This window comes from Pristis pectinata, chromosome 5, assembly GCF_009764475.1.
Source record: "Pristis pectinata isolate sPriPec2 chromosome 5, sPriPec2.1.pri, whole genome shotgun sequence".
NCBI classification, from domain to species: domain Eukaryota; kingdom Metazoa; phylum Chordata; class Chondrichthyes; order Rhinopristiformes; family Pristidae; genus Pristis; species Pristis pectinata.
Window position 1 is genome coordinate 108,103,139 of NC_067409.1, and position 27,221 is coordinate 108,130,359.

The following is a 27,221-nucleotide window of genomic DNA, read 5'->3' on the forward strand; positions in this document are numbered from 1 at the left end:
TCTTGCCTATAATCATATTGCAATCAATTATTGTTATGACAGTCCTGCAACTGGTACAAGTGGTGTTACTGTAACTTTATTAAATGGTGATGTTTATTGCAATGTGGGCTAAATGCTAAGGTTGTGCTCTCTTGTTCCAGATTCTCTTACTGATCAATAAAATGTGCTTTCTTGATAATTTTCAAGAATGCTTTAAGTCACAATCTCAAAATTATTCCTTAGTCTCCTATATTGCTGGAATTAAAACATGAAGGTGTATGTGCTTGCTTATTCATAAATGTGCTTTCTCGATAATTTTCAAGAATGCTTTAAGTCACAATCTCAAAATTATTCCTTAGTCTCCTATATTGCTGGAATTAAAACATGAAGGTCTATGTGCTTGCTTATTCATAAAAATAAGCAAGCGCACACACCTTCATGTTTGAATTCCTGCAGTATAGGAATTGTGCTTTGAACTGATGTCTACTTTTGGTATCTGGAATAGCAAGCATGTTGTTGTTTAAGAAAAGTGTTAATTGCTTGAAGTAGGAAACAACTAGCTGCTTATTTTGGAAGTGACTGAGTTTAACTCCAGGTTTTAACAGACAGCATCTCCTGTTGCTACTTAAAGTGTACTTCTCTTGATAAATGAGGCAGAACAGGATAGAGTAGAAATTTCACTTTTGGTGTTACAGACCAGTCTTAAATTATCCCAGTGTCAGGATGTTCTTCTGTGTTTATTTTCTGAAGAGAGCTGTAATGGTGGCTTTGTGGTAGCACTCTTGCCATAAGTCAAAGGTTGCTGTTTCAAGTTCCGCACTAGAGATTAAAGAACAATGTCTAAAGCTGACACACTAATGTACTACTGAGAGAATTTGTACTGTATGAGGAGCTCCACATTTGGACAACATATGTCTCTTGGGAAGTGAAAACTCCCATGATACTATTTTAAAGAAGAGGAGAGGAGTTATTCCCCTATATATTAGATGACATTTATTCTTCACTCAGAATCATTTTTAAAGTAAGAATGGTCTTAATCATATTATTGTGTGTAGGCTCTTAGCAGCTTCATCAGAATTTATTAATGGTAACTGCAATTCAAAAAAAGTACCTAATTGGTAGTAACATTATTTGAAATTTACAGCCTTTGTGAAAGGTGCTATACAACGGCAAGTCTTTAGTGGATAATCAGTTGATGCATAAACAGCAAAACTGCTGAAAATCTTACTCAGCAAGCTCCATTGTAGTAGAGGAAAAATTTCACAGTTAAGGAATAGTGAAAAAATATCATTGAAAATTCTATGTCCGTGATTTACAAATTCAAATTAATGAATCAGTGCATATATTTCCTATAACTCCATGTTTGTACCACCCTAATACATTTTTCACTAGTGCCTTAGCAATAAATAGCCTGATCAAAAAATATAAGTAATGCCAGCTGAGACTGTGATCAAAGTGCATTAACGTTTCTCGATATGGTTGACCATGCCATCTCACTCCAAATGCAGTCCTCCTTTATCCAAGCTGAGTCAGATTGCCCTTGCTTGGTAGTTAGTAATTGCATACTACTTTTACAATTCATCCAAAGGATTCCCAGAATGGCTTCCATCTCCCTCTTAAACACTGATCTCCATTCTGGTCCTTTGCCTCCTCATCTAAATGCTATCCCTCAACGATGTTAGCCAAAGGTATGATATCAGATCCCATGTGTATGATGACAAGAGCCAGTTCTACCTTTCTGCCACCCACCTCAACCATTCCACCATTTATAAAGCAAGCATGCTTGGCTCCTACTTAAAACTGGATGGGCTGCAACTTATATTAATTATATTTGGGGCAGTTGAAAGTCGTGGTCTTGGCCACACCTCAAACTCTATTTCTACCTGATGATTTCATTGCTCCTTGTTTCCAACTTTGACTCCAAGCTCAACATTTATGCCCATATCCTATCTAGAACCAAGACCATTTAGTTTTGACACTATAACATTTTCTGTCTCTGTTCTTGTCTCAGTCCACATCCATACTTTTATTTTACCTTTTAATTCAAATGTTCTAACACTCTCCAGGCTTGCCTGCCATCTTTGACACTCCATGCACCTAATCACCTCTTTGCTCACCAGGCAATATTGATTCACAATCTACCAGCACCTCGTTCGAATCCCACCAAAGCCTTGACTTGCACCATTTCTGTAACCTCCTTTCCATTAAGAAATCTTTGTTGCTCAAACTCTGACTTCTAACTTACCCACACTCCCTGCTTGTCAAATTTGGCACATGTGCATTTATCTGTCTAGACATTAATCTGGAATTCACTCTCTGGATTTTACTGTTCCTCCTTGGAACTTACCAATTTGATCAAACATTGTCACCCTCCAAACTCCTTTTTCCTCCTCTATTTAGAGGTAAAGCACCTTGGAACATTTCTACATTAAATGCAGGTGAGTATATCTTAATATGCAGAAGCAAACGTATCTACACAGTCTAGCTGTATAGATAGTTACGTAGCATTTTAGAGTTATAGAGAGGCATACTCATGGAAAACATTGTCTTCAGTCCACCAAGTCTGCGCCGACCATCCCACGACCATTTACACTAACTCTGCACTGAACCATCTTATTCTCCTTACATTCCCGTTAACTCCTCACTACACAGAGAGGCAACTTGCCTACCATATTTGAGATGTAGGAGGGGAACCAGAGCACCTGGAGGAACCCCCACAGTCAGGGAGAAACATTGACAGTGCAAACGCCCACACAGCACAAGGTCAGGATTGACACCCTGGTCTCTGGATCTCTGAAGATGGCATTAAACTGGCGAACATTCAAGTGATAGTTACCATTTCTTTACCACAACCTAAATGTCTAGAAATATATTCTATACTGTATCCTTTACCCATCATTAGATTTGGCAATTAAATAATAAATGTTGTATCATATTACCACTATTGTTGAATGTGGTGCTGAATGAGATTTTATTTGAAGTATTCAGAAAAAGCTGGTTTAGATCACCGTACAGCACAGATTTTCTTGAGGTACCTCAGGGCTGTCATGCTGCTTTCAGGCAAGGTGCTCAGTTTTCCTTTATTACCTAGTGAATATGAAAACTTGGATTTGAAATATTCACTGCTGCAGTTTGGTTTTGTATGTATATTTAATGTACATTGTAGCCTTAGTTGCGGTGTCATTATTTGAAGATACATGGAATGTGCACTTCCACATTTAACTTTCACTTTTGTACTTTGGCAGTGATCAGTTAACTAAAATAGTTTGGCTCATGAGAGAAGGCAGGTGAATGAATGAATGAATGAATTTGGTGAAATATTTTCTTCTGAGATTGCTAGAATATGACCCGTATTATTGCATGGGAAAATGGCAGAAGGGAACACCTCCTTTCAGGTATAAGATGATAAGAAAGTTTACTTCCCTATCCTGTCTTGATCCAATAAAATTTAATGGATTTTTAAGGATTTCAAGAGTAGACAGAAGTCTGCACCTGCAAATCTTTGTATGCTTTCCATCATTTAGTACTCTGTACTGATGCTGGGACATCAATTCCCTTGCCCAGGAGGGAGATCTCTACATGCACGGTTGCACACATACAGTGATCTACTTCCAGATGCTAAAATGTAAATATGTAGATTGGATCATAAACATTTAAATTTAAAGTATCGCAGTCAAAATATTTTACTTGTATTATTATTCAAAACTATTTTACTGCAGCACTGAAGTTGTAGTATAAATTCACCCATAATGTTTAAATACAGTTATTTTCTAATTGTTGGTATTTTTTTATTTGTTCAGTGCATGTCTGTTGATTGGTGCATGTGATCCATACACGAGTTTCTCGGCAGATGTTTTCTCAAATTGCAAGCAGATTTGGACATGTCCTCCAGTGATGCAGCATCTCGTTGACTGTTGATGGGTGCTTTGAGGCCGACCTCGCTGTCCATCAGCATTGTGATCCTCATCAGTGCCTGCTGCAGCTATTTATGCACTGTTAGTGTTCATGAAATGAGAGCACTGCTGACAGAACTGATGAGAGGAGCAGCCCAACTGGGCAATTTAGCTGATACATCTGACTGCACTGTGACATGTGTGACACGCTTGGATAGCATTACTTGGATATACAGATCACTCAGAACTGACCGCTGGCAAGCGTAGTGCAAAGCTGAACAGTGTTTTTTCTTGTGGAGATCATGATTGACAGATTTTGCAGAATTAAAATTGACAGCTTTCCTGTTTTCTAAAGGTTTTTTTCCATGTGGAATGTTGTTTTCCCTATTCAGTAATATGGTCTTCTGGCTGCATCATTCTTTTTTGTGTGGATCACTGAGGCATACAATCTTCTAGATTATACAATAAATTGGTCTTATTGCTGGCACTTTATTAAGTGAAGTTCTTTCTTTTTAAAAACCTTTACTCTTTAATTACTCCAGTTGTAAAAATGAGTGATTAAGGTGTAGAAGTGTAAGACTAGCGTTTATATCATTCCAGTCACAACTTCAGGGCTTTTCAGATCACTTTACAGTTTATGAAGTTAGTGTCATAATGTAGGAAACATGACAGTCAATTTGTGCACAAGTCTCCTGTAAACAGCAAAATTTTATTGATATTAGTCAGAAGATAAATATTGGCAAAGACACTGGAGTTAACTCCCTAGTTATTCTTCAGATTGTGGTATGGGATCTTTCTTAACTGCCTGAAAAAGTTTAGCATCTCCTCCAAAGCATGACACCTTCAACAATGCAGCACTCCCTCAGTATAGCACTGGAGGAGAGAGATCATTAGGATAACTATGTATTTGTATGCTGCTGATTTTGAAACTTTATTGTCATTTATTGGGGCAATGCAGTAGTCTGTTGCCCACAGTGCCAGAGAGAATACAGGTTCTCTTCAATTTCCTTTGGTAAAGCTCTCCACCTCGTTGATTTTTCAGAGGAAGTAAAAAATGGTCAGTTGAATTATTTTTCATCTCTCCCACATCCAAAAATAATCATTTATTGAAGCTTATTAATTCCATCTTTATTTTCATTAATTCTGTCCTTTATTCTTCATAAAACCAGCTAAGTTCTAGTTTTTAATTTACGTCTGGTATCATTACAACTTATATGACTACCACGTAGATACTTTCAAAATTCATGTTTTATGTGGGAAGAGATTATTTTTCTACTTTTGGATCTGCCGAATCACGAGTACAGAGGCTGATTATGTGGCGGTGCATAGTGGTGTATAACAGGATATCCTAAACATAGCCTCAAGAGTAAACTAGGTTTTAAGAGCAAAATAGATTTTGTTTATGCAATGCCTTTCGCAACTTCTAGATTTTAAAGCACTTAATATTCACTTAGTACTTTTGTGGAGTAGACTCTATTGTAATTTATGAAACATGGCTGCCAATTTTGCATACAGTGCCTGACAATCAGTAATAAGATAATGACCATGCAATCTGTGATCTTCATATTTGTTGGGGAATTAGTATTGGCAGAGATGCCAGGAGATTACCTTTGCATCGTCCCATAGATTTATACATTTATAGCATAGACCTGGTCTCAATTTAATGTTTCATCCGAAAGGCAGTTCTTTCAGTAATACTGCACTCCCCAATCTTCAACCTAAACTATGTGCACAAATTTCTGGAATGGGATTTAAATCTTCGTCTTTTGACCCACATGATTGCTACCACAGTGCTGAAGCTGAGATTCTTAAGGAGCTATTTAAATTTTAAAAAGTGGATGTCTAAGATTCTTAGAAAGTCAGTGGCTATTTTATAAACCTGCTATTTTATTTTTGCTCTATGTTATGATTCATGGATTAATGTCTAACTTTAAACAAATATTTCAAAGATTATTTGGATATGCATAAGGTCTGTGAATTTAGAATCCAGTTTAATTTAGGCAGATTTGAACAAATGTGTTTTTCACCTTACCAAATGGCAGTCACTCCAATTGTATTCAGGTGGGATTAAATTTACTTATTGTTCAAGGGTTTAATAAATTATTTGAATGCTTTGGAGGTGAGCATTTTCAGGAAATGGAGCTGGGTCTCTGTAAAGTTAGCAGATGATGTGCTTTCTCATGGACCAACCAGGATGACATTTTTTATATCTGTAAGTTTGATTGATCTGTATCACACCAAAGTATTTGACATCCTGAATATCCTTTGATATTCTTTGCATAATTGAAATATAAAGTCAAAATTCAAACTGTTGAAATCAATCAAGAGTGTAGGAATATAACTATAGTTAGTATTAATGATTACTGGTCTCTTGAGCTTCCTGGATCACTTATTGTATGTTGGTTGGATCCTCCTTGCCACAGTCCTTACAAGCAGCAGGTAAACCGACAGTCTGTTGTGCATTGTGGTGCAATATAACACAACTGAGAAAAGCATTCTTGACGATGGATTAGTTAACAAGAATTGTACTTTCCATATTATTTGAAAGCTAATGAATGATCAGAGAGCACTTTTTAAAATATTTTAAAAAATTTATTCTGGGATAACTACTGTAAACAAATAAAGGAGGAGTATCTTGGAACACTCAGCAAATCAGACAACTTATGTAAAGTGAGAAACTGAGTTAATATTTCAAACTGTTCAAACTGCAAATCTTTCAATAGAACTGGAATAGCCAGGAAAACAGTAGGGATGTTATAAATGGTAATGCTGAAAATATAAGGGGAAAATGAAAACATGGGAATCTAACTGAGAAGGCGTTTGAAGCTCAGGGATATGGCAAAAGTAAGATGGGCAGATCCGATGAATGTACACCATGCCACTGGTTGAGTATCATTTGGGAATCCTGCCTAAATACCAGCCCACATGTTTTCCACTCCCAGTGAATTTCATGTAGCCGTGCTTCATTATTTTCTGCTGAGAGAAAATGGAAGAGATGGTTTATTTCTAATTTCAATGACTAAAAGAAGTGTGATAAATGGAATGCATGTGCAGTGGACTTCATCTTTAACAGTAATTTCATCTCGATCACCCACCAAATTTTAAACAACAATCATTGAAGCATGATTCAATCAAACCTGCACTTTTTGAAAGTAGGGTTCTGCAATTTTTAATGTTGGAGCAATTTACCATCTAGTAATTAAACACACAGAATCCTTGCTCTCCGTCTTAGAGTCTAAGAGTAAGGAAGTCATGTTGCAGCAATCTAGACCTTTGGTTAGGCTGCACCTGAAGTATTGTGTACGTTTCTGGTTGCCCCATTCCAGGAAGGATGTGGAGGCTTTGGAAAGGGTACAGAAGAGGTTTACCAGGATGCTGCCTGGAATGGAGGATATGCGCTATAAGATTGGACAAATTTGGGTTGTTTTCTCTGGAGTGTTGGTGGCTGAGGGGAGACCTAATAGAAGTTTATAAAATTATGAGAGGTGTAGACAGGGTAGACGGTCAGAATATCTTTCCCAGGGTAGAAATGTCAAATACTTGAGGACAGGCATTTAAGGCGAGAAGGGGAAAGTTTAAAGGCAATGTGTAGGGCAAGTTATTTTACACAGAGAGTGATAGGTGCCTGGAACAGGCTGCCAGAGGTAGTGGTGGAAGCAGATAAGGCGGTGGTTTTTAAAAAGCTGTTAGACACATGAATATTACAAGAAATGGAGGGATATGGATCATGAGCAGGCAGAAGAGATTTGGTTTAATTTAGTACCCTGCTCCATGCGGACACAGTGGGCCGAAGCACCTGTTCCTGTGCTGTACTGTTCTGTGTTCTATGTAGTAGATTGCCTTAAAAATAAAAGTAATCATCATCTGTTTCTTTTGTCCAAGTTACACTGCCACACTCAAACCCACTAATAAATCCAGTATGGCATTCGGTAGGAACTTATTAGAATGTTTCAGAATGTGGAACCTGCAAATATGTGGAGCAATTGAGACATATTATAAATGCATTTAAGGGGAAACTGAATAAATGCACAGGAGACAAAGCATATGCAAGATGAAGGCTCGTGTGGAACTAAATGCTACCATAAAATGGTCTGTTTCTGTGGCATAAATTCTGTTTAATTTGCAGTTAAAATTTATGTGCTGTGTGATTTCAGTAATAATCATACTATTATGTTGTTTCCTGGAGTTGTAGAACACCAATTCACACCTGTGAGTCTTAACCAGATGACTTCATGATTAATATCCTTGTCAGAATATTACAGATAAATCTGAGGTAGTACAAGTTTAGTTAGTGCTTTGTTGCCAACATTTTGCTAATGGCTACATTAACATTTGCTACGTATAATGCCTTGCTTAGATATACGCTGGATGAGAGATTATGTGGCTGGCACCACTATTGCCCCAGGTTGCAAATTAATGATGGGAGTAATCTTGCCAATCTGGGTATCTACCAAGCAAAAAACAAGTGATAGTTCACAAGAAAGGATGTACAAGGCTGCAGATCTGCTGAGATAGACCGATGGAGATAAGTGTACTGTGAATGGACCACCAGGATGGATTATGAGTACTGCTGGATTAGGATCACTGTGGGGGTAAAATATAAATTAAATAATTTTGGGGACTTGGAAATTTCACATTTATAATGGAAATCTGCCCATCCGTGCTCAAACCATGAATTCTTACATAAACATGTTCTTAAATGTGTTTCTTTAAGATATAAGAATGGTAGAAATGTATGTTAAACACTATGGTTATCATTCCAGTAACCTGGAAACACTTGGTGATACACAAATGGTAACGTGATGAACATCCAATGTAGCACAGTTGATGTAATTGAAACTGAATTTCAGAATTGGAGCACAAGGTGCATGTGCTGTAATCACATGTTTATCTCATGTGATCAAAAATGAATTTCTAACTCTATGCTTCTTTCCAAATTGAATATTCTTTTTATTGCAGTTATTCACTGGTTGATGTACAGTATGTAATATATGTAATCGCTAAGTTTTGTTTATGTATACGGTTAAGTTCATGTATCAGGCACATTGAAAATTGCAAGCATGCGACTGGGGACTTTTCAGGTGAACCAGGTGTTCCAGTTTCCACCCATGTCACAAAGATGTGTGGGTCAGTAGATTAATTGTAGATTGCCCCTAGTACATGGGTGAGTACTGGGGCGGAGGGAGGGAGGGGAAGGGGTTTGTTGATGAGAATGAGGGAATAGTATATATAAAAACAAATGTTGGATTAGTGTAAATGGGGGTTGATGGGCAGTATTGTGGATATATGCAGGAAAGATGTTTCCGATGGTGGGGAAGTCCAGAAGCAGGGACCCCAGTCTTTGGATAAGGGCTAGGCCATTTAGAACTGAGGTGAGGAGAAGTTTCTTCTCCTAAAGAGTGGTGAACCTGTGGGACTTCCCATCACAGATGCAGTTGAGTTCAAATCATTGTGGGCCAAAGGGCTTGTTTCTGTGCTACATGTCTGTACGACTCTTTGACTCTAAAACCATTACATTGCTTAACTGGTCCGCCTGTGGGCTGATGAGTGAATATCATTTCATTGGTGGCAGATGACCTCCAGTTGCAAAGGGCAGATGACGGGATGCAGCCAAGAGTTGGGATGGTCAAGGTTTGAGAGAACCGAGGTTTTCAGGACATGAGCTGTTGGGGGTGATCTTAGAGTGTTGCAGTGGTAGAAGAAGATGGCCTGTGTTCTCTCGCAGGTATTTGGAAGCTGATCCCTGGGTCAAACATGCATGTGGTCAAGTTCAGCCACAGGCAACTACAGCGAGTGAGGTGGAGTCTGTAGCTAGGGAATGGTGTTTGTGGGGGGGTGGACAGAATAAAATGACACCATGTTTACTTGGAAGCATTTTGACCTATCTATTACTGATGCCAGACAAGCATTTAGCATAGAGAGGTGCTAATAAGTTAGAGTTGGATGTTGCCAAGATAATTGTGAAAAATGAAGCTATATTTTCAAATGTTGTCATTGAGAGACAGCACTTGGAAAAAATAAGGAAATGGCATCATTTGGTGCCATAAGTGGTTTGAGCATCTTTCATGGAAGGTGTCATTCACTACTTGAAGCTGCATCTACTTAAATGAGCAATAATGGCTCCTACAGATCTGAACCGAATATCCTTGCTGTTACGGACTCAGTGAAAGTCCCTTTAAGATAGAGAGTGTGTGTGTATGTGTGTGTGGGGCGTGCTTACGTCAATAGAAGATAAAGGACCTAATGACGTTGTTGAAGAAAGAAGAAGAAGAAGAAGAAGAAGAAAGAGAGAGAGAGAAGGGAGAGAGACACCAGCCTGCTTGTTTTCTCTATCGATGGATGAGAAACAATAACTGTGTTTGCCACTGAAATCCATGTATGGAAGTTGGAAGTAATCCGGTGGAGTTCACTTTGTTGCTGACCTGTAGAAGGAAACAGGTATTTGTGTGTGGACGACCACGGTTCGGATGCTTTTCGGGGTGAGGAAGTCACTACCGAGTAAACACTGAAGTGTCGTTTGGGTTCCATCGTGGAACATTTGGATTTCGTATGTAGTCTCTCTATGTTTTTCTACATCTACATCTTATCTTCAGACAACGGTGGTTGTTGAAGAAGCCCTTGCTCATATTTCACCTTATGGCTTGCGGAACTGAACTTTAAGAACCATTCAGGAACTGGGAGTTTTGGACTTTGTCACACACACACACGAAGAGTTTAGTTTTGGGGTTAACGTTCGAGGTTTAACATTTTTTGAATTCTAACATACTAACATTTTTACTTTTATTTTACGTATTATCATAAGTAGTGATTAATAAAATAGTTTTTAACACTGAATCATGCTCAGTGTGTTTCTTTTGTTGCTGGTTTGTGACAAAATTGGGGGCTCTTCCGGGATCTGAACCCGGGACCTCTCGCACCCGAAGCGAGAATCATACCCCTAGACCAAGTTTCACAAAAACAACAGATGAGAGAATTTTGTCACAAACCAGCAACAAAAGAAACACACTGAGCATGATTCAGTGTTAAAAACTATTTTATTAATCACTACTTATGATAATACGTAAAATAAAAGTAAAAAAAATGTTAGTATGTTAGAATTCAAAAAATGTTAAACCTCGAACGTTAACCCCAATACTAAACTCTTCGTGTGTGTGTGTGTGTGTGTGACAAAGTCCAAAACTCCCAGTTCCGGAATGGTTCTTAAAGTTCAGTTCCGCAAGCCATAAGGTGAAACATGAGCAAGGGCTTCTTCAACAACCACCGTTGTCTGAAGATAAGACGTAGACGTAGAGAAACATAGAGAGAGTACATACGAAATCCAAATGTTCTACGATGGAACCCAAACGACACTTCAGTGTTTACTCGGTAGTGACTTCGTCACCCCGAAAAGCATCCGAACCGTGGTCGTCCACACACAAATACCTGTTTCCTTCTACAGGTCAGCAACAAAGTGAACTCCACCGGATTACTTCCAACTTCCATACATGGATTTCAGTGGCAAACACAGTTATTGTTTCTCATCCATCGATAGAGAAAACAAGCAGGCTGGTGTCTCTCTCCCTTCTCTCTCTCTCTCTCTTTCTTCTTCTTCTTCTGACTTCTTCAACAACGTCATTAGGTCCTTTATCTTCTATTGACGTAAGCACGCCCCACACACACATACACACACACTCTCTATCTTAAAGGGACTTTCACTGAGTCCGTAACATTGCCTTCCATCTCCTCTTTAGGCAGAATAAAGAACATCCCTATGGAGGGCTTTAAAGTCTTTTTGGATAAAATGTCTTCTAATAATCCTCTGGCATTTGAAATCTTTCAGTATAGACACAAGATCTCTCAGTTATTCCCTTAACAACGTTACCTGCTTTCAGCTTTGCCTTTTCAAAAAGCACGTGTCCAGTCTCTATCCTTATTCACAAACAAACAAAAGACATTTGAATGTGATATTTGTTCTCTGGGAGATATTTCTAAACTTAGCAGCATTTCCACTTTACTCATTGGCTTAACAAAAATGCATTAAACGTGTTTTTCTTTTTCACAAACAACTTCATCAATGTCAAAAAATATCTTGGAATGCGGTGATATTCATTGCCATTTTATTAAATTAATTTGCTGATTGTTAAGTGCAGTCGGGCCTATATTATGATGTATTATTTAAACTGGAGCATGAATTTGTATAAATACTAAAATGGTGTAAAGTGACAGGCACAGTAATGTAGTGGTTAGCATAACGCTATTACAGCGCCAGCGACCTGGGTTCAATTCCTGCTGCTGTCTGTAAGGAGTTTGTACGTTCTCCCCGTGTCTGCGTGGGTTTCCTCTGGGTGCTCCGGTTTCCTCCCACGTTCCAAAGATGCACGGGTTAGGAAGTTGTGGGCATTGCTATGTTGGCGCCGGAAGCGTGGCGACACTTGTGGGCTGCCCCCAGAACACTACGCAAAAGGTGTATTTCACTGTGTGTTTCGATGTACATGTGACTAATAAAGATATCTTGTCTTAAAGTGAACTATTCAGCTTAGTGCAAAATGTTTGAAATTTTCTGTCTAGTTGATGTGTGTGTTGAAGACCAGGATTTTTGGGATGAAGAAAGTCGAGGGCAATGGGAAAGTCGAGTTAGCATTGAAGTTCAGACATGCTGTTATTAAATGACCTGACTAATCTCAAAGGACTGAGTTGCCATGCTTCTATTTCATATTTCTTATTGAAAGCTATTGAAGCAAAATTCATAATCCCAATCTGCTGTGAAGTTAATAATTTGTCATTGATACTGATGTAGACCAAGAAAGAACACCATAATTCCTAGATACTAGCACTTTAAGTACTTACCACTTGGCACTTCTGCTTTAGAACTGAGTATGTTGGTGCTATAGAGAGATTTGTTTTACACTGACAAAAATTCTGTAGTCTACAGTTTTGCCCTTTCTTTTAGTTCCCATTGTCACGCATATGCTTCCATATCAATTATACTACAGTTATTCTCTCTCATTTTCTTATTTATGCTATAAAATGTTTTCTTTTGACAGGATGACGATGACAATGTTTCACCACCAGGCACTTCTGATCCTCCAAGTTTCATTCTACGCGAGCAAGGGGCTCACTTCTGCTTTAATTCGAGGCAAGTTCATTTCTAGAATTCACTGAAATCTATTTTCCATGAAACTTTTATCCTTTGAGTAAAAAATAGTTGCAAAGTAATCTGATGTACATTTTTTCTTATTTTGTAGCATTGACCTTCACAAGAAGTGTCCACTTTGTGACGTGGTATTTCCCCCAAGTTATGATCAGAGCAAATTTGAAGAGCATGTTGAAAGTCACTGGAAGGTGTGTCCCATGTGCAGTGAGCAATTTGCCCCAGATTGTGACCAGCAATATTTTGAAAAACATGTCATGACACATTTTGCTGAAAACGTTCAGCATTTTGATTAAATTGCAAAGCCTACTTACCATTTTTCGCTCTATAACTAAAGTTGATTAATGTTAATAATTTAGCAAATACACTATATCATATCACTGAAGGCCACTTTTACAGTAGTTTGCTGTATTCTTTTAAAAAATATCTAAGCTGATGAATATAGTATAAATATCATATAAATATGTTATTAGAAGCATGAATAATCATTACAATGTTACTTATTTGCATAGCTTCATAGAAAACAACAAAATGTATCTTATTTGAACTCCACACAATGCATCCTTCTGCCATAGATGATGATTGCAGTTTGTCAGCAACCAGAAGTACATTTTCTGTAATTAATCTATTAACGATCCTAAACTTAGTGTTTCAGCTTTCAAAACCTATGGCTATTTACAGATAATTAGTAATCGATTAGTTTGAGGCTGAGTTTGAAGTTTTTCTTTTATTTCAGCTTGACTGAAGTTTCAGAAATGAAATGTGAATCTATGGACAATTGTACCTGAATATATATTCTGTAAAACAGTCGTATTTCCACTAAAATGTCAACCATATCCTTTACCATGAATGTGAGATTGAATTTCCCTTCTCTGTAAATGCCTACTGATATATATTTTCCAAATCGTTTTGCTATTGTGTTAAGTCTCAGCACATAACTGTATTTAAGTTTAATTTTTCACTGGTAATGATGTATCCAGTTTTATGTTGCAGTGAAATTTCTCTTTACAATAAAGACAGGTCCATCCAGTCTATCCAGTGCCCATGGATTACGTCATTGTCGCTGAAGGAGGCAGTATACCCATTGCCTTCTGCTACCATCCACTGGGAAAACTGGAGAGCTGAATGTAGCTAATCAATCTTGGATCCATGCTTAGCTTCACTCTCAAGAGCTTGTTATATACATGTCCATTCCCTGTTTTGTCTATCCACATGTCAACAGAACGCAAGGGGCTCATGAACTTAAGTAAGCCTGAGACCACCTTCTCTGTTGCCCCTGCTGCTTTGATCTCACACCTAGCCCTCTGTGTCTGTCTTCCTTTGCAGCTGGTTTGTACTATAATCTTTCTCTATCTCCCCATTTGCCTCTTAGCCCTTTCCACCTCTGAAACCCATTTGCTGATCTATTGGCTCTATTCTCATCAAGCAGCCGACTGCACAACTTCACTCCCTCATCCACATTCCCTTGCCTCAGGTGCCGTGCCCCTTCAATTCTGCTGTCATCGTACCTCTCAAAAACAAACCCTCAACCCCTATAGATTACCTCCCCATCACCAAATTCCCTTTCCCATATCCTTGTATGTATGTCAAATCTAATCCCATCTTTCCATGCTCCTTTCTTAATCCTTCTATTCAAGTTTCCATCACACCTCAGTACCAAAATTCTCTGATCAAAGCCCCAATGAACTCCTGTGTAGCTGACATAAAGGCAATATCCATGCCCCGTCTGCTTGAATTTCTCTCCAGAATCACACCATATGAGCATCAACAGCAGACATTTATCATACACGGTCCTTGGTTATTCCCTGCAGGGTCATCACAGATGTTGAATGTTGTGGTTCCAACCACCTGATATGTCTCCGAACCACAGGAACAAATATTCAGTGGATCAGTTTATTTGCAATATCTAGTTTGCTCAAAAAGGTACTTTAGTGCTGGAGAGTGTTGTCAGGTCCTCACTGTTAACTAAATTTGGGGGAAAAAGTGATCATGAGACAAGTGGTTATGGGAGTACTTAGCAAACCTACAATTCCGTTGTTAAGAATCAGGTAAATAGAGAGGGGCATCACCCCACTCAGAAACAAACCATTCATCCAACCCAACAAGGACAAGTCAAGTGAGGAGATGCACTGATTCATTCAGATTCATTCCAACCTTATGGATTTACCATCCCCCTCATTTTCCCCACCCACTCCATCCCAGCATCCTGCTAATTTCTCCCTTCTATATTTCCTCTGAAACTTTTGATTCTCTGGAATCTGCGACATGATTCCACAAACAAAACCTCCACACTGAATTCTAGATTGTTGCAGTGAATTATTAAGCCAGTAGGGTCATCGAAACCAAGCCTTGAAATTTCAGCGCCCAACACTACACACTGCAGTGTGACGATCTCAATAGCAACACTAGTAAATGGGAACACTGGTAAATTTTAACCAGGTGCACTAACTTGTCTGACTGCTGCTTAACAAAACACAGTCAACTAGAATGTTCCAATTATACAAGTAAAATATGTAAATGCTCAAAATATGATATAAAATTAGAAAACACTGGAAAAACTGAGTATATTAAAGTATATTAAGTTTAAGGGAAGCCACTGGGGCAGCACAATGCAGGCTCATCATGGTAATTGGGGCTTTATGGGGGATGGGGAGTAAGACAGCTGCAGAATAACAATTCCTGATGTAAAAGTTTAGCAGATGTTAACCACTTTGGAACAGAATAGGAGAGAACATAGGTAAGTGAGCCACTCCCAATCCCCAGTAAAGAGCCTTAAGAGTACTGGTGATGTCCAGTCCGTGATATGTCCCGGTGTTAGCTCCAATTTGGTTGGTAACCCTGCAGCCTCTGAGTCAGTAGGCTGTGGACTCAAGATATACCTGGAGACTTGAGCACAAAGTAAAGACAGTCGCAAAATTGCACCACTGAAAAGTACTGCACTGTTGGTGATGCCATCTTTGAAACAAAATATTAAATCAGTTTGCCCTTGTTAATAGTTGGTTATAAAACATCCCATGGCAATGTTTTAAGCATTTTGTTCCAAAATGGTTATATTGCCAAACAAAAATATAAAACTTGTGAATGAAAGATTGGTGAAAGAAAAGGGATGTCAACATTTTTTAACAATTCTTTTACATCATCATTTAAGAAAAAAATGGAAGTCTGCAATTGGGCAATTAAATCTTCAGTGCCAGAGAGATGTTTGGCAGTAAAAACACCAAGCATAACATTTTATGTCATGCTCTGAGGGTAACTAGTGGCTAAGTTCCCTACTTCATTCTGTAGCATGGATCTATCAGCGAAATAACACATCAAATCTTATGGAGTCACGTTTTTATTCCTGTGGATCCGCTAACTGGAGGTTGTGGTCCAATGTATTCCATAATAATTGTAAGGGTGCAAAGCCTCACTTATTATTCACATAAAACCGGAGTCAACAACAGCATCACCATTCCTCTATAACTTCCTTTAACACAAGCAGCTGCAGAGTGAAGTAGAAGAATAGGTTGCACAGAGCATTCCATGTCATCAACAATATGGTACCTGTAATGTTTCAGTGTTGTCAGATTCTTCCATAAAATAATGCCAAATATTGCAAATATGTGAAAATAATATTGCCTTTTTAAACAATTTCCAGGCAGGCATTCACACAGTTAAGTCCATTTCCCGGTCAAACACTTTCACTCCTCAATATAAATGGTTGAAAGCTTCTGAGAGGCTTTTCGTGCAGCAAATAGCAAAAATGAAACCAGCAAAGTTTTGTAAAGTTTCAGATAACTTTACCTGCAGAGTCTCATCAATGCAGCATTAACCTGGGGATATTTCTATGTTGCTTAACCAGCGATTAAAAAGGCTGTGCTTTCAAAGGTTGAGCTTGGGGTTACAAATGAGGGAAATAACATAGAAGATCTTAGCCCAACTCATTCAGCCTTATTGACGTGTAGTGCTGGGAAGTGGTACTATTGATTGATGGGTTTTATCCAGGACAAAATAAAAAGATGCTGGATATTGGTCAACAGGTCAGATTTAACTGTGGATGTTCATAAACCTGATATGTTCATTCTGTTTTTCCACCTGCAGATACCAGTTGACCTGAGTACTTCCAGTATTTTTACTTTTTATTTCAGAATTCCAGGATCTTCAGTATTTTATTTTTACCAGATCCATGAGCTGGATCACCCTGGACCCAGTCTGGTGGCCTGCAGTCACTCTTCAATATCCCAATGGTCACACCAACATTTTGCATTTTCATGGCTCCCAACCACCTCAGGCCTTGACCACCATGGCCACCCCATAAATAAAGACTGGTAGAAACAGGGACTAGACGTCGGGCAAACTGAGGATCCAGCCACAGCCCTTACTGACCACTTGTGCAGCTTCCAAATGTGTCTGATCATCAGATCTGGCCCCTCATACAAAGTCATTATGGGACAATCCTGGATTCAGTGGTGAGTTCTGGGACAGAGCTGGAGATGAGAGGCACTGCTGTTAGCCCAAGGTTCTCTGAAGATACACCAGCTGGCCATCAGCACAGTCTGGTCCAATGACTCAGATTATCAACTGATGTTTAATCTTCATGTTGGCCTCTATTGCAAGAGGACTTGAATACAAGAGCAGAGCATCGCATTCCAATCATATAAGTTCCTGGTGAGGCCACGTCTGGAATATTGTGTACAGATTTAGACTCCCTTACTAAGGAAGAACATACTCGTGAAGTGATGTTTCACCGGGTCGATAGCTGGGATGGAGAGTTTGCCGCAGGAGGAGGGATTAAGCTGACTGGGTCTGTACTGCCTTGAGTTTAGAAGAATCAGATGTGATCTCATGAAGAGATACAAAATTCCTATGGGGCAGGTAGATGCAGAGATGATGCTTCCCCTGGCTAAGAGGTCTAGAACCACGGATCACAGTCTCAAAGTAAGGAGTTGTCCAGGGACGTGAAGTAATTTCTCCCCCCAGAGCATGGTGAATCGTTGGAATTTTCTACTCGAGAGTGATGGGGAGCTGGTGTAGTTGACAGGAATATCTGGCAATAGCTGAGTCTATTTTTTGGTCTCCAACCCATTGATTAAGAAAGGTTGGAATGGATTTCCAATATGTAAACAGCACAGAAAAATACTTCTATGGATATTTGAATAATATAGAGTCTGTCACAGCTGAGATGCATAACATTAAAAATCTGTTGCATGCACAAAGCTGGAGGAACTCAACGGGTCAAGCGGCATCTATGGAGGGAAATGGACAGTCAACATTTCGGGTCAAGACCATTTATCAGGACTGGAACGGAAGAAGGGAGAAGCCAGTATAAAAGGGTGAGGGAGGGGGTTGAGCACAATCCAGGTGAGGGGGGAGTGGGAATGATGTAAGAAGCTGGGAATTGAGAGGTGGAAGTGACAAATCTGTTGATTAAACAGAATAAAAATCTGTTAACCCTCACTGTTAGCTCGCAGAAGCAGGCTGAGCACTTGTCTCAGATACTTAAGATGCCTGTAGAATTAATACTACCTGAAGAAGTAGGGAAAAAGAGGAAGTAAAAAGGTAAGTCCTGATTCTGGCGTGGCAATATTTGTGTCTGGAGTAATTGCTTTACCCTTTCATTACCAAAACCCTCACAAAGTTTCACTTATTTTACCACGTAAGAGAAGAGACTCATGTATCTTTTCAATCAGCAATGTCAGATCAGGGAGAGGTAACTCTCAAATGTGTCACCTTGCTGTGGATAACTGTAAGGTGCATTGGTAAATATATTACGAAGGACTTGACAAGTTGCAGGGAAGAGTATCTGATAACATTTTGTAAGCAATCACTTGGTGTGAAAAAGTTCTTCAGTACAGTTTCTATTTAAGGATTTGGCTTTCAAATGGGCAAGGTGCTGAGATTATTTTAGATTTTCTGACCAGAGGTTGACAAGTGAATCTTGAAATGTTACACGTTTAAAGTTTCTGAGCTAAAGTTCAATGATTTCATTTTTAGATTAATTTTACTGCTAGAAATTAGTTCATCTGTCATTTGTTCTTTGCTCTTTAAAATTCTTGTTATTCCTGTGACCACAAATTTACAGAAAATGTATGTGTGTTATTTTATCAGATATAGATTTCTGTCTGATGATGGAAGTGCTTTAGGTGTAAAACCAGCTCTTCTGTTGCACACCAGATTCCACCCTGTTGTAAAATTCCTGCTGATGAGTCTTATCAAGGTGTGCAGCGGAAGTGTGTCTCTTTGGTGTTGGTACTAGTTTATTATTGTCACTTGTACCGAGGTACAGTGAAAAGCTTGTTTTACAAACCGATCGTACAGGTCAATTCATTACACAGTGCAGTTACATTGAGTCAGTACAGAGTGCATTGATGTAGTACGGGTAAAAAACAATAACAGTACAGAGTAAAGTGTCACAGCTACAGAGGAAGTGCAGTGCAATAAGGTGCAAGGTCACAAGAAGGTAGATCGTGAGGTCATAGTCCATCACATTGTATAAGGGAACTGTTCAATAGTCTTATCACAGTGGGGTAGAAGCTGTCCTTAAGTCTGGTGGTACGTGCCTTCAAGCACTTCTACAGACTCCTTGTTTACATCCATGATTTTAAAAATGCTTCATATGATCGGTTGCAATATCTAACACTAGAGTTTGTTGAATATGACAAAATGTAAGTCTTTAATAATTCAACTTGTGTTATCCTTCACACAAGTGTCCTCAGCTGCTTTCTTTTAAAGATGGTTCTGGGAAAGTTTTCCGTCTTTTGTACCTTTTATTTCTCTGATTATTGAATCTCATTGTTCAGCAAATCCCAGCATCTGGGAAAGGGACATGTGGCTTTTCTTGCTAACCGTACTGTATGAACACAGTAGGATTCCCTTGAGGAAAATAAGTTCCATAAGCAGCCCCAAAGAAAAGGACATGCACAGACTGGGTGGGAGCCAGTGTACTTCCCTGTTTCCCAGCCTTTCTGCTGCATTTTTGAGCTATTTATATATGCACATTTTTGAGCTTCTATTTATATAAAAGCTGAATTTTGAGCCACATAATTGTGAGGCAGCCCATTACTGAGAATGTGCTTGTATGCCTTAAGCCTTTCTTAAGTAAAAGCTAAAACAATGGCATGTAAGCACTTCTGAGGTTGGAGATAGGACACAGCGATTTCTATTGCATCATGATCTCATTCTATTCTATAATCTTCATAAATACAAAGACTATATAGAACCATTATCTAGTTGAATTAGACAATAGTAATTCCAGGTCAGGGCAAATGAGATTATAGTGGCTGCTCCTTGACATAGTCTGATTGAGGGCTGATCCTATACATTGAGACTTAATGTTTAGCAGTACACTTAAAATAAGAACTGAATTAGAAGTGGCTGAACACTTTTTGACTGTGATGACATTGTTAGTTTGGATATTTATGGTGCAAACTACCATGTTTTGAAATGTCGGTATCTGTGAAGGTAATGGCATGGCATTGGGCCATATAGACTATGAAAGTCTGATCTTTGGTACATACGTTGCTTCATTTTCTTAGTGTGAACATATGGTAGTGTAGCGGTTAGCGTAACGCTATTACAGCGCCAGAAACCCGGGTTCCATTCCTGCCACTGTCTGTAAGGAGTTTGTACATTCTCCCCGTGTCTGTGTGGGTTTCCTCCAGGTGCTCTGGTTTCCTCCCACATTCCAAAGACGTACAGGTTAGGAAGTTGTGGGCATGCTATGCTGGCGCCGGAAGTGTGGCGACACTTGCAGGCTGCCCCCGGAACACTCTACGCAAAAAGATACACTTCACTGTGTGTTTCGATGTGCATGTGACTAATAAAGAAACCTTAATTTCTCTCAGTGCCCTGTCCTGGGAAAAGGAATCTGCTTGGCTTATTGTTTCTTCCCTATTGTGAACCTGTGCTGATGAATGTGGTGTTAATGCACACTGACTGATTGTGATTGTGAAGAGTATCACCAGCTGATGTGCTCCTGGGGTGCGTGGATTAGGAAAATAGCAGATTGGATGTCACGTATGTGCAGTTATTTGATTTCTTGGACATGTGCTAACGTGGGCTTTGTGCCATGGATTGGGAAAGGCTGGCTCAGTGAATTGATCCTAATTGCTGGGAAGTGACTACTCTTGAAAATACACTGTGATTATCTGGTGGATACAGTGTGACTTTGGCGGCCTGATATTTTGCTGAAATGACTGATGTGGCTCGCAAAAGAAAAACAGCCAGACCAGAGAGAAATCAGAGGGCTGTTGAACGTCAGTCTCAGGCACTGATTTCAGTGCAGGAAGGAGGAAACTCAGGCCAGAAATGAGCTGGAACCTCCAACTCTCCAGCCTCAGTACAGGAATTGGGTGTCACAATCCATATAAAGAAGCTGGGGGCAATAAGGGCAATTTTGAACAGTTAGCTGATCATTTCTTATTTATCCTGTTGCTGTATTGTGGGCTTTCTGACGCCGTTTTCAATTTGGGAGGGAACTGAAGTATGGACATAAGTATGGAAGTTTAAAAATAATTTGGATTTGTAAGGCGCCCCCATGATATCAGGACACATTAACAAGTTAAATGACAAATAGTTTTGAAGTGTAGCCCTAGACTCCAAACATGCTGGTTGGTGAGCACATTCTCCTCCCCAGCACAACCATTCAATCAGCTCAACATGAGTGCCAGCCATTTCCCAGCCTTACACAACGAGCACACATTTGGAATCAGCAACCTAGCACTGGTTTCTTTGAGGCCTGATCTATTTTTTCCAACATCAGCTTTGGGTAGGAGATATGGGACTCCCGCACCCCCCAACTTTACACCTGTTTTAGGCAGAAATCAAAGGTCCCAGTCTCTCAAGTAAGATATCTTTATTAGTCACATGTACATCAAAACACACAGTGAAATGCATCTTCTGTGTAGAGTGTTCTGGGGGCAGCCTGCAAGTGTCGCCATGCTTCCAGCGCCAACATAGCATGCCCACAACTTCCTAACCCATATGTCTTTGGACTGTGGGAGGAAACCAGAGCACCTGGAGGAAACCCATGCAGACACGGGGAGAATGTACAAACTCCTTACAGACAGCGGCTGGATTTGAACCCGGGTCGCTGGCGCTGTAATAGCGTTACACTAACCGCTACACTACTGTGCCTGCCTTAATTTTATCCGTTCCCAGCAAAATCTCTTCACAAGTGAGAGCATTCTCCATTCATGAAATGTTGAACAGTCCCTCAATGTTTGTAGTATTTAATGAGCCAAGAAACTACAATTGTCTAAATGTGAGGCATTCCCATGGCCAGGCACCTTCTGATTAACTCTGATTTTCATTTGATATCACTTCAAAGTGTTATAAATATTGTTTCCATTTTCATCATTATAGGTTGATTTTGATACCTAATGTACAGTATCCACGATGACCAAGTGCAATCCCAATCCAATCATCTCAGCTCGTTTACCGGCACTTGGTCAGTAACCTTTTGTTCATGAGCTTTCTAAATACATTGTCACGCCAGGATCTGAAATACATTTTATCTCGTCGTATAAGGGAACCGTTCAATAGTCTTATCACGGTGGGATAGAAGTTGTCCTTGAACCTGGTGGTATGTGCCCTCAGGCTCCTGTATCTTCTGCCTGATGGGAGGGGGGAGAAGAGAGAATGACCTGGGTGGGTGGGGTCTTTGATTATGCTGGCTGCTTCACCAAGGCAGCGAGAGGTAAAGACAGAGTCCATGGAGGGGAGGCTGGTTTCCGTGACGCGCTGGGCTGTGTCCACAACTCTCTGCAGTTTCTTGCGGTCCTGGGCAGAGCAGTTACCCTACCAAGCTGTGATACATCCAGATAGGATGTTTTCTTCTTGACCTCACAATCTACCTTGTTATGACCTTGCACCTTATTGTCTACCTGCACTGAACTTCCCTGTAGCTGTGACACTTTACTCTGTACTCTGTTACTGTTTTTACCCTGTACTACCTCAATGCACTGTGTAATGAATTGATCTGTACGAACGGCATGCAAGACAAGTTCTTCACTGTACCTGGGTACAAGTGACAATAATAAACCAATACCTACCAATACATTTCTGCATTGCTACCTTGACCGTGCTTTCCCTGCGACCCATTTAAAAACTACCCGTCTGCTTGTATATCATACAACTTGCTCAACACCTGTGGTGGTACATTCAATGTGAAATCCAAGTCCTGTCCGCCAACCCACACAACGCCATGGAGAGAAACGAGGTACACGCTGGTGTGAGGAGACAGGACTTCGGTATTTCCCCCACTCGTGGAGTGCCTCGCCGTGACCCCCGAGTAGATCTCAGCCCAGACTCCCGCCCCCGTCAATGCTGGCAGCGTTGACCTGAGTCGGCACACCTGGAACAGGTAAAGGTCTCGGGAGTGCCAGTTGGAGAGTGCCTGTTGTGGCAAATAGCTCAGTAAAGCGCTTGGTGAAGCATCTGCACAACGAATAGAAAATGCAGCGTGTCCGGCGCACGATGGAGTTCTCTATCTGCAGCAGCCAGTGTCAGCTGAATGTTAGTGATACTCCACAGGCAGGTAGAGCCCTGGAGATGTAGTAAAGACCAGAGTAGCTGGTACGGTGTGGTCCACTGCACCGTAGCCGCTGGATATGAAGGAGAACTTCACACCACAACGGGGTAAGATAAGAATCGCACTCTTCAGTTTGCTTCTTATTGTGGGAAGTAACAGTTCATTTTTAAGTTCTCCAAGTGTTAAGTTGCAGCCACTGTCAGTAGGGACCTGGAGGCTACAAACTGGAATGGTAGATGATATCAGTTTATACGTGTGTGTCGTGCATTCGACCCGCTTCTCTATATGTAACTACTGGCGTCACCAAGTAGACTCCCGGACTTAGACCTGCAAGACGTAATTATGCAGCGGATCATTTTACGCGGAGTTGATGATATTCTGCACCTTGGCACCAGAAATGTACCCGACTGAGTGAGATGGGAGCCGGGGGTGGGCCGCGGAGTTGCTGGGAACGGCGTCTTGTTACAGATCAAAAGTAAACATTGCTGTCACATTTTAAACGTTCCAGGGGTCTTGAATCAATATTCCCCGCAGGATTAGATTTTGGGAATTGGTTTACTCTGTTTACAACCCAAACCCAAACCCAAACCCATCCTCAGTAGTTGAGAGGAACAAAGGACTGCAGATGCTGGAATCTGGATGGAAAACACGATGATGCTGGTATGAGAGAGGAGTTGGCCCAAATTGATTGGAAGAGTTAGCTGGCTGGAGGGACAGCCGAGGAGAAATGGAAGGAATTTCTACAGGAAATAAGCAAAATGCAGGATAGATATATTCCAAGAAAAAAGGTTTTGAATGGAAAAAAAGGCACAAATGTGGATAACGAGAGCTGAAGGCTAAAATAAAAGCAAAAGGCGGCGTACAAAGAAGCAAAAATTAGTGGGAAAACAGAGGACTGGGAAGCTTTTAAAAACCTGCAGAAAGAAACTAAGAAGGTCATTAGGAAAGAAAAGATGAATTATGAAAGGAAGTTGGCGGATAACACTCGAAAGGATACTAAGAGTTTTTTTAAATACATAAGGAGTAAAAGAGAGACACGGGTTGATATAGGACCAATTGATAACGGTGCAGGAGACATTATAATGGACGATAGAGAGATGGCAGAGGAATTGAATAAATATTTTGCATCAGTCTTCACCGTGGAGGACATCAGCAATGTGCCGGTTAGTCAGGAGTCTCACGAAATGGAACTGAGTTCAGTTAAGATTACTAGGGAGAAGGTGCTAGGAAAACTAAATGGGCTAAAGACTGATAAGTCTCCCAGACCGGATGAGGTGCATCCCCGGGTTCTGAAGAAGGTGGCTTTAGAGATAGCGGAGGCATTGGTGATAATTTTTCGGGAATCGATAGATTCCGGCACGGTTCCGGAGGACTGGAGGGTCGCAAACGTAGTTCCGTTGTATAAGAAAGGTGGGAGGCAGCATAAAGGAAATTACAGACCTATTAGTCCGATGTCAGTGGTGGGAAAATTATTGGAATCTATCCTCAAGGATGGGGTTACGGAATACCTAGAGGCGCAAGGCAAGATAGGTTCTAGCCAACATGGTTTTGTGAAGGGAATATCCTGCCTGACCAACCTATTGGAGTTTTTTAAAGAAATCACAGGTAGGGTGGATAAGGGAGAGGCTGTGGATGTTGTGTATTTAGACTTTCAAAAGGCTTTCGATAAGGTGCCTCACAAGAGACTGATTAATAAGATGGAATTACGGGTAGGATAACAGAATGGGTGGAGCATTGGCTGGTTGGCAGGAAGCAAAGAGTGGAAATAAAAGGATCTCGTTCTGGTTGGTTACCGGTTACTAGTGGTGTGCCGCAGGGGTCGGTGTTGGGACCGCTCCTTTTTACCTTGTACATTAACAATTTGGATAATGGAAGAAATGGTTTTGTGGCTAAGTTTGCGGATGACACCAAGATAGGGGGAGGAGTAGGGAGTGTTGAGGAGATAGGAAGGTTGCAGAAAGACCTAGATAGTTTAGGAGAATGGGCAAGGAAATGGCAGATGAGATTCAATGTTGAGAAATGTGCAGTTGTACACTTTGGAAGCAGAAATAAGCGGGCAGATTATTATCTAGAAGGAGAGAAAATTCAAAGTATAGAAGTACAAAGGGACTTGGGGGTACTCGTGCAGGATACCTTAAAGGTTAACCACCAGGTCGGATCGGTGGTAAAAAAAAGCGAATGCTATGTTGGCATTCGTTTCGAGAGGTATAGTGTATAAAAGTAAGGAAGTGTTGATGAGGCTCTACGGGGCACTAGTGAGGCCTCATTTGGAATATTGTGCGCAGTTTTGGGCCCCACATCTTAGGAAGGATGTGCTGACGTTGGAGAGGGTTCAGAAGAGATTTACGAGGATGATTCCAGGAATGAAAGGGCTTACGTATGAGGAGCGTTTGTCGGCTCTTGGACTGTACTCACTGGAGTACAGAAGAATGAGAGGAGACCTCATAGTGACATTTAAAATATTGATAGGAAAGGACAGAGTAGATGTGGCTAGGCTGTTTCCCTTGGTGGGTGAGTCCAGGACCAGAGGGCACAATCTTAAAATTAGAGGGTACAGTTTCAGAACAGAGATGAGGAGAAATTTCTTTAGCCAGAGGGTGGTGAATTTGTGGAACTCCTTGCCACATACAACAGTGGAGGCCAGATCAGTGGGGGCGTTCAAGGAGGAGATAGATAGATATCTAAATAGTCAGGATATCAAGGGATATGGGGATAAGGCCGGAAATTGGGATTAGAATAGGTTTTTTCTTCTTCCCCCATTCCCCATTTCTCATTTCTTTTTTCCCTTTTCCTTGGAGCAGACTCGATGGGCCGAATGGTCTGCTTCTGCTCCCTTGTCTTGTGATCTTGTGAACTCAGCAGGTCAGGCAGCATCCGTGGAGAAAAGCAGGCGGTCAACGTTTCGGGTCAGGACCCTTCTTCAGGACTGAAGATAGGAAAAGGGGAAGCCCGATATATAGGAGGGGAAAGAAGAGCAGTGATAGGTGGATAAAAGAGGGGAGGCGGGGTGGGCACAGGGTGGTGATGGGTAGATGTAGGTAAGAGATAGTGATAGGCAGGTGCGGGGGATGAGGGGAGAGCAGATCCAATGGGGGATGGGTCGAAGGTGAGGAGAGAGAGGGGGAAAAGCAGTCTAGGAAAGGGAAGAAGAGAAGAAGCGTGGTGGTGGGGGTGGGGGTGTGTGTGGGGAAGGCGGGTGGGGATTACCTAAAGTGGGAGAATTCAATGTCCAAGCCGTTAGGCTGCAAGGTTCCAAGACAGAAAATGAGGTGCTGTTCCTCCAGTTTGCGCTTGGAATTCTCCTGGCAGTGGAGGAGGTCGAGGACTGACGTATCATGACAGTATGTTCCTCAGTAGTTCCAGGGCCTTTCTAGCTGTAACAAGTTCTGGAGCCCTTTGGACAACTTTGACAGCCAGTGACCTCGGGGATGGGGAGCACACCCAACTGTGAAGACCGTTCAAGGGTTGAGTCTTCCAATCAGACAGTTTTGGACAACTCGCAGGTCAGCCGAAAGTCCGGTCCGATGTGTCCTACAGTTTTGGACCTGTGGCCAAAATCACACTTTGAGCCCTCCAGCCAATTACGTTAATGAAGTTGTAACCACCTCGCCCACGGCCCGTGCGGAGTCTGTTGAGGGCTGTCTACTCTCTTGGTAGTTTGAGGCAAGGATGGCTGCTGTGGGGTCAGTGGTGAGGGGTGTTGCAATGT

At 40.8% G+C, this 27,221-nt stretch overlaps 1 protein-coding gene across 4 annotated transcripts in view; it reads left to right on the plus strand.

The window, feature by feature from the left end:
• Positions 1-14,036, plus strand: part of tax1bp1b (Tax1 (human T-cell leukemia virus type I) binding protein 1b) — a 90,877-nt gene extending 76,841 nt beyond the window's left edge. For all 4 annotated transcript variants that reach the window (XM_052015813.1, XM_052015816.1, XM_052015814.1 and 1 more), the window contains 2 exons: positions 12,896-12,987; positions 13,097-14,036. In XM_052015813.1, the coding sequence (XP_051871773.1) occupies positions 12,896-12,987; positions 13,097-13,298 (294 nt within the window). In that variant the 3' untranslated portion in view covers positions 13,299-14,036. The remainder of the gene's footprint in view (positions 1-12,895; positions 12,988-13,096) is intronic.
• The last annotated feature ends 13,185 nt before the right edge of the window (positions 14,037-27,221 follow it).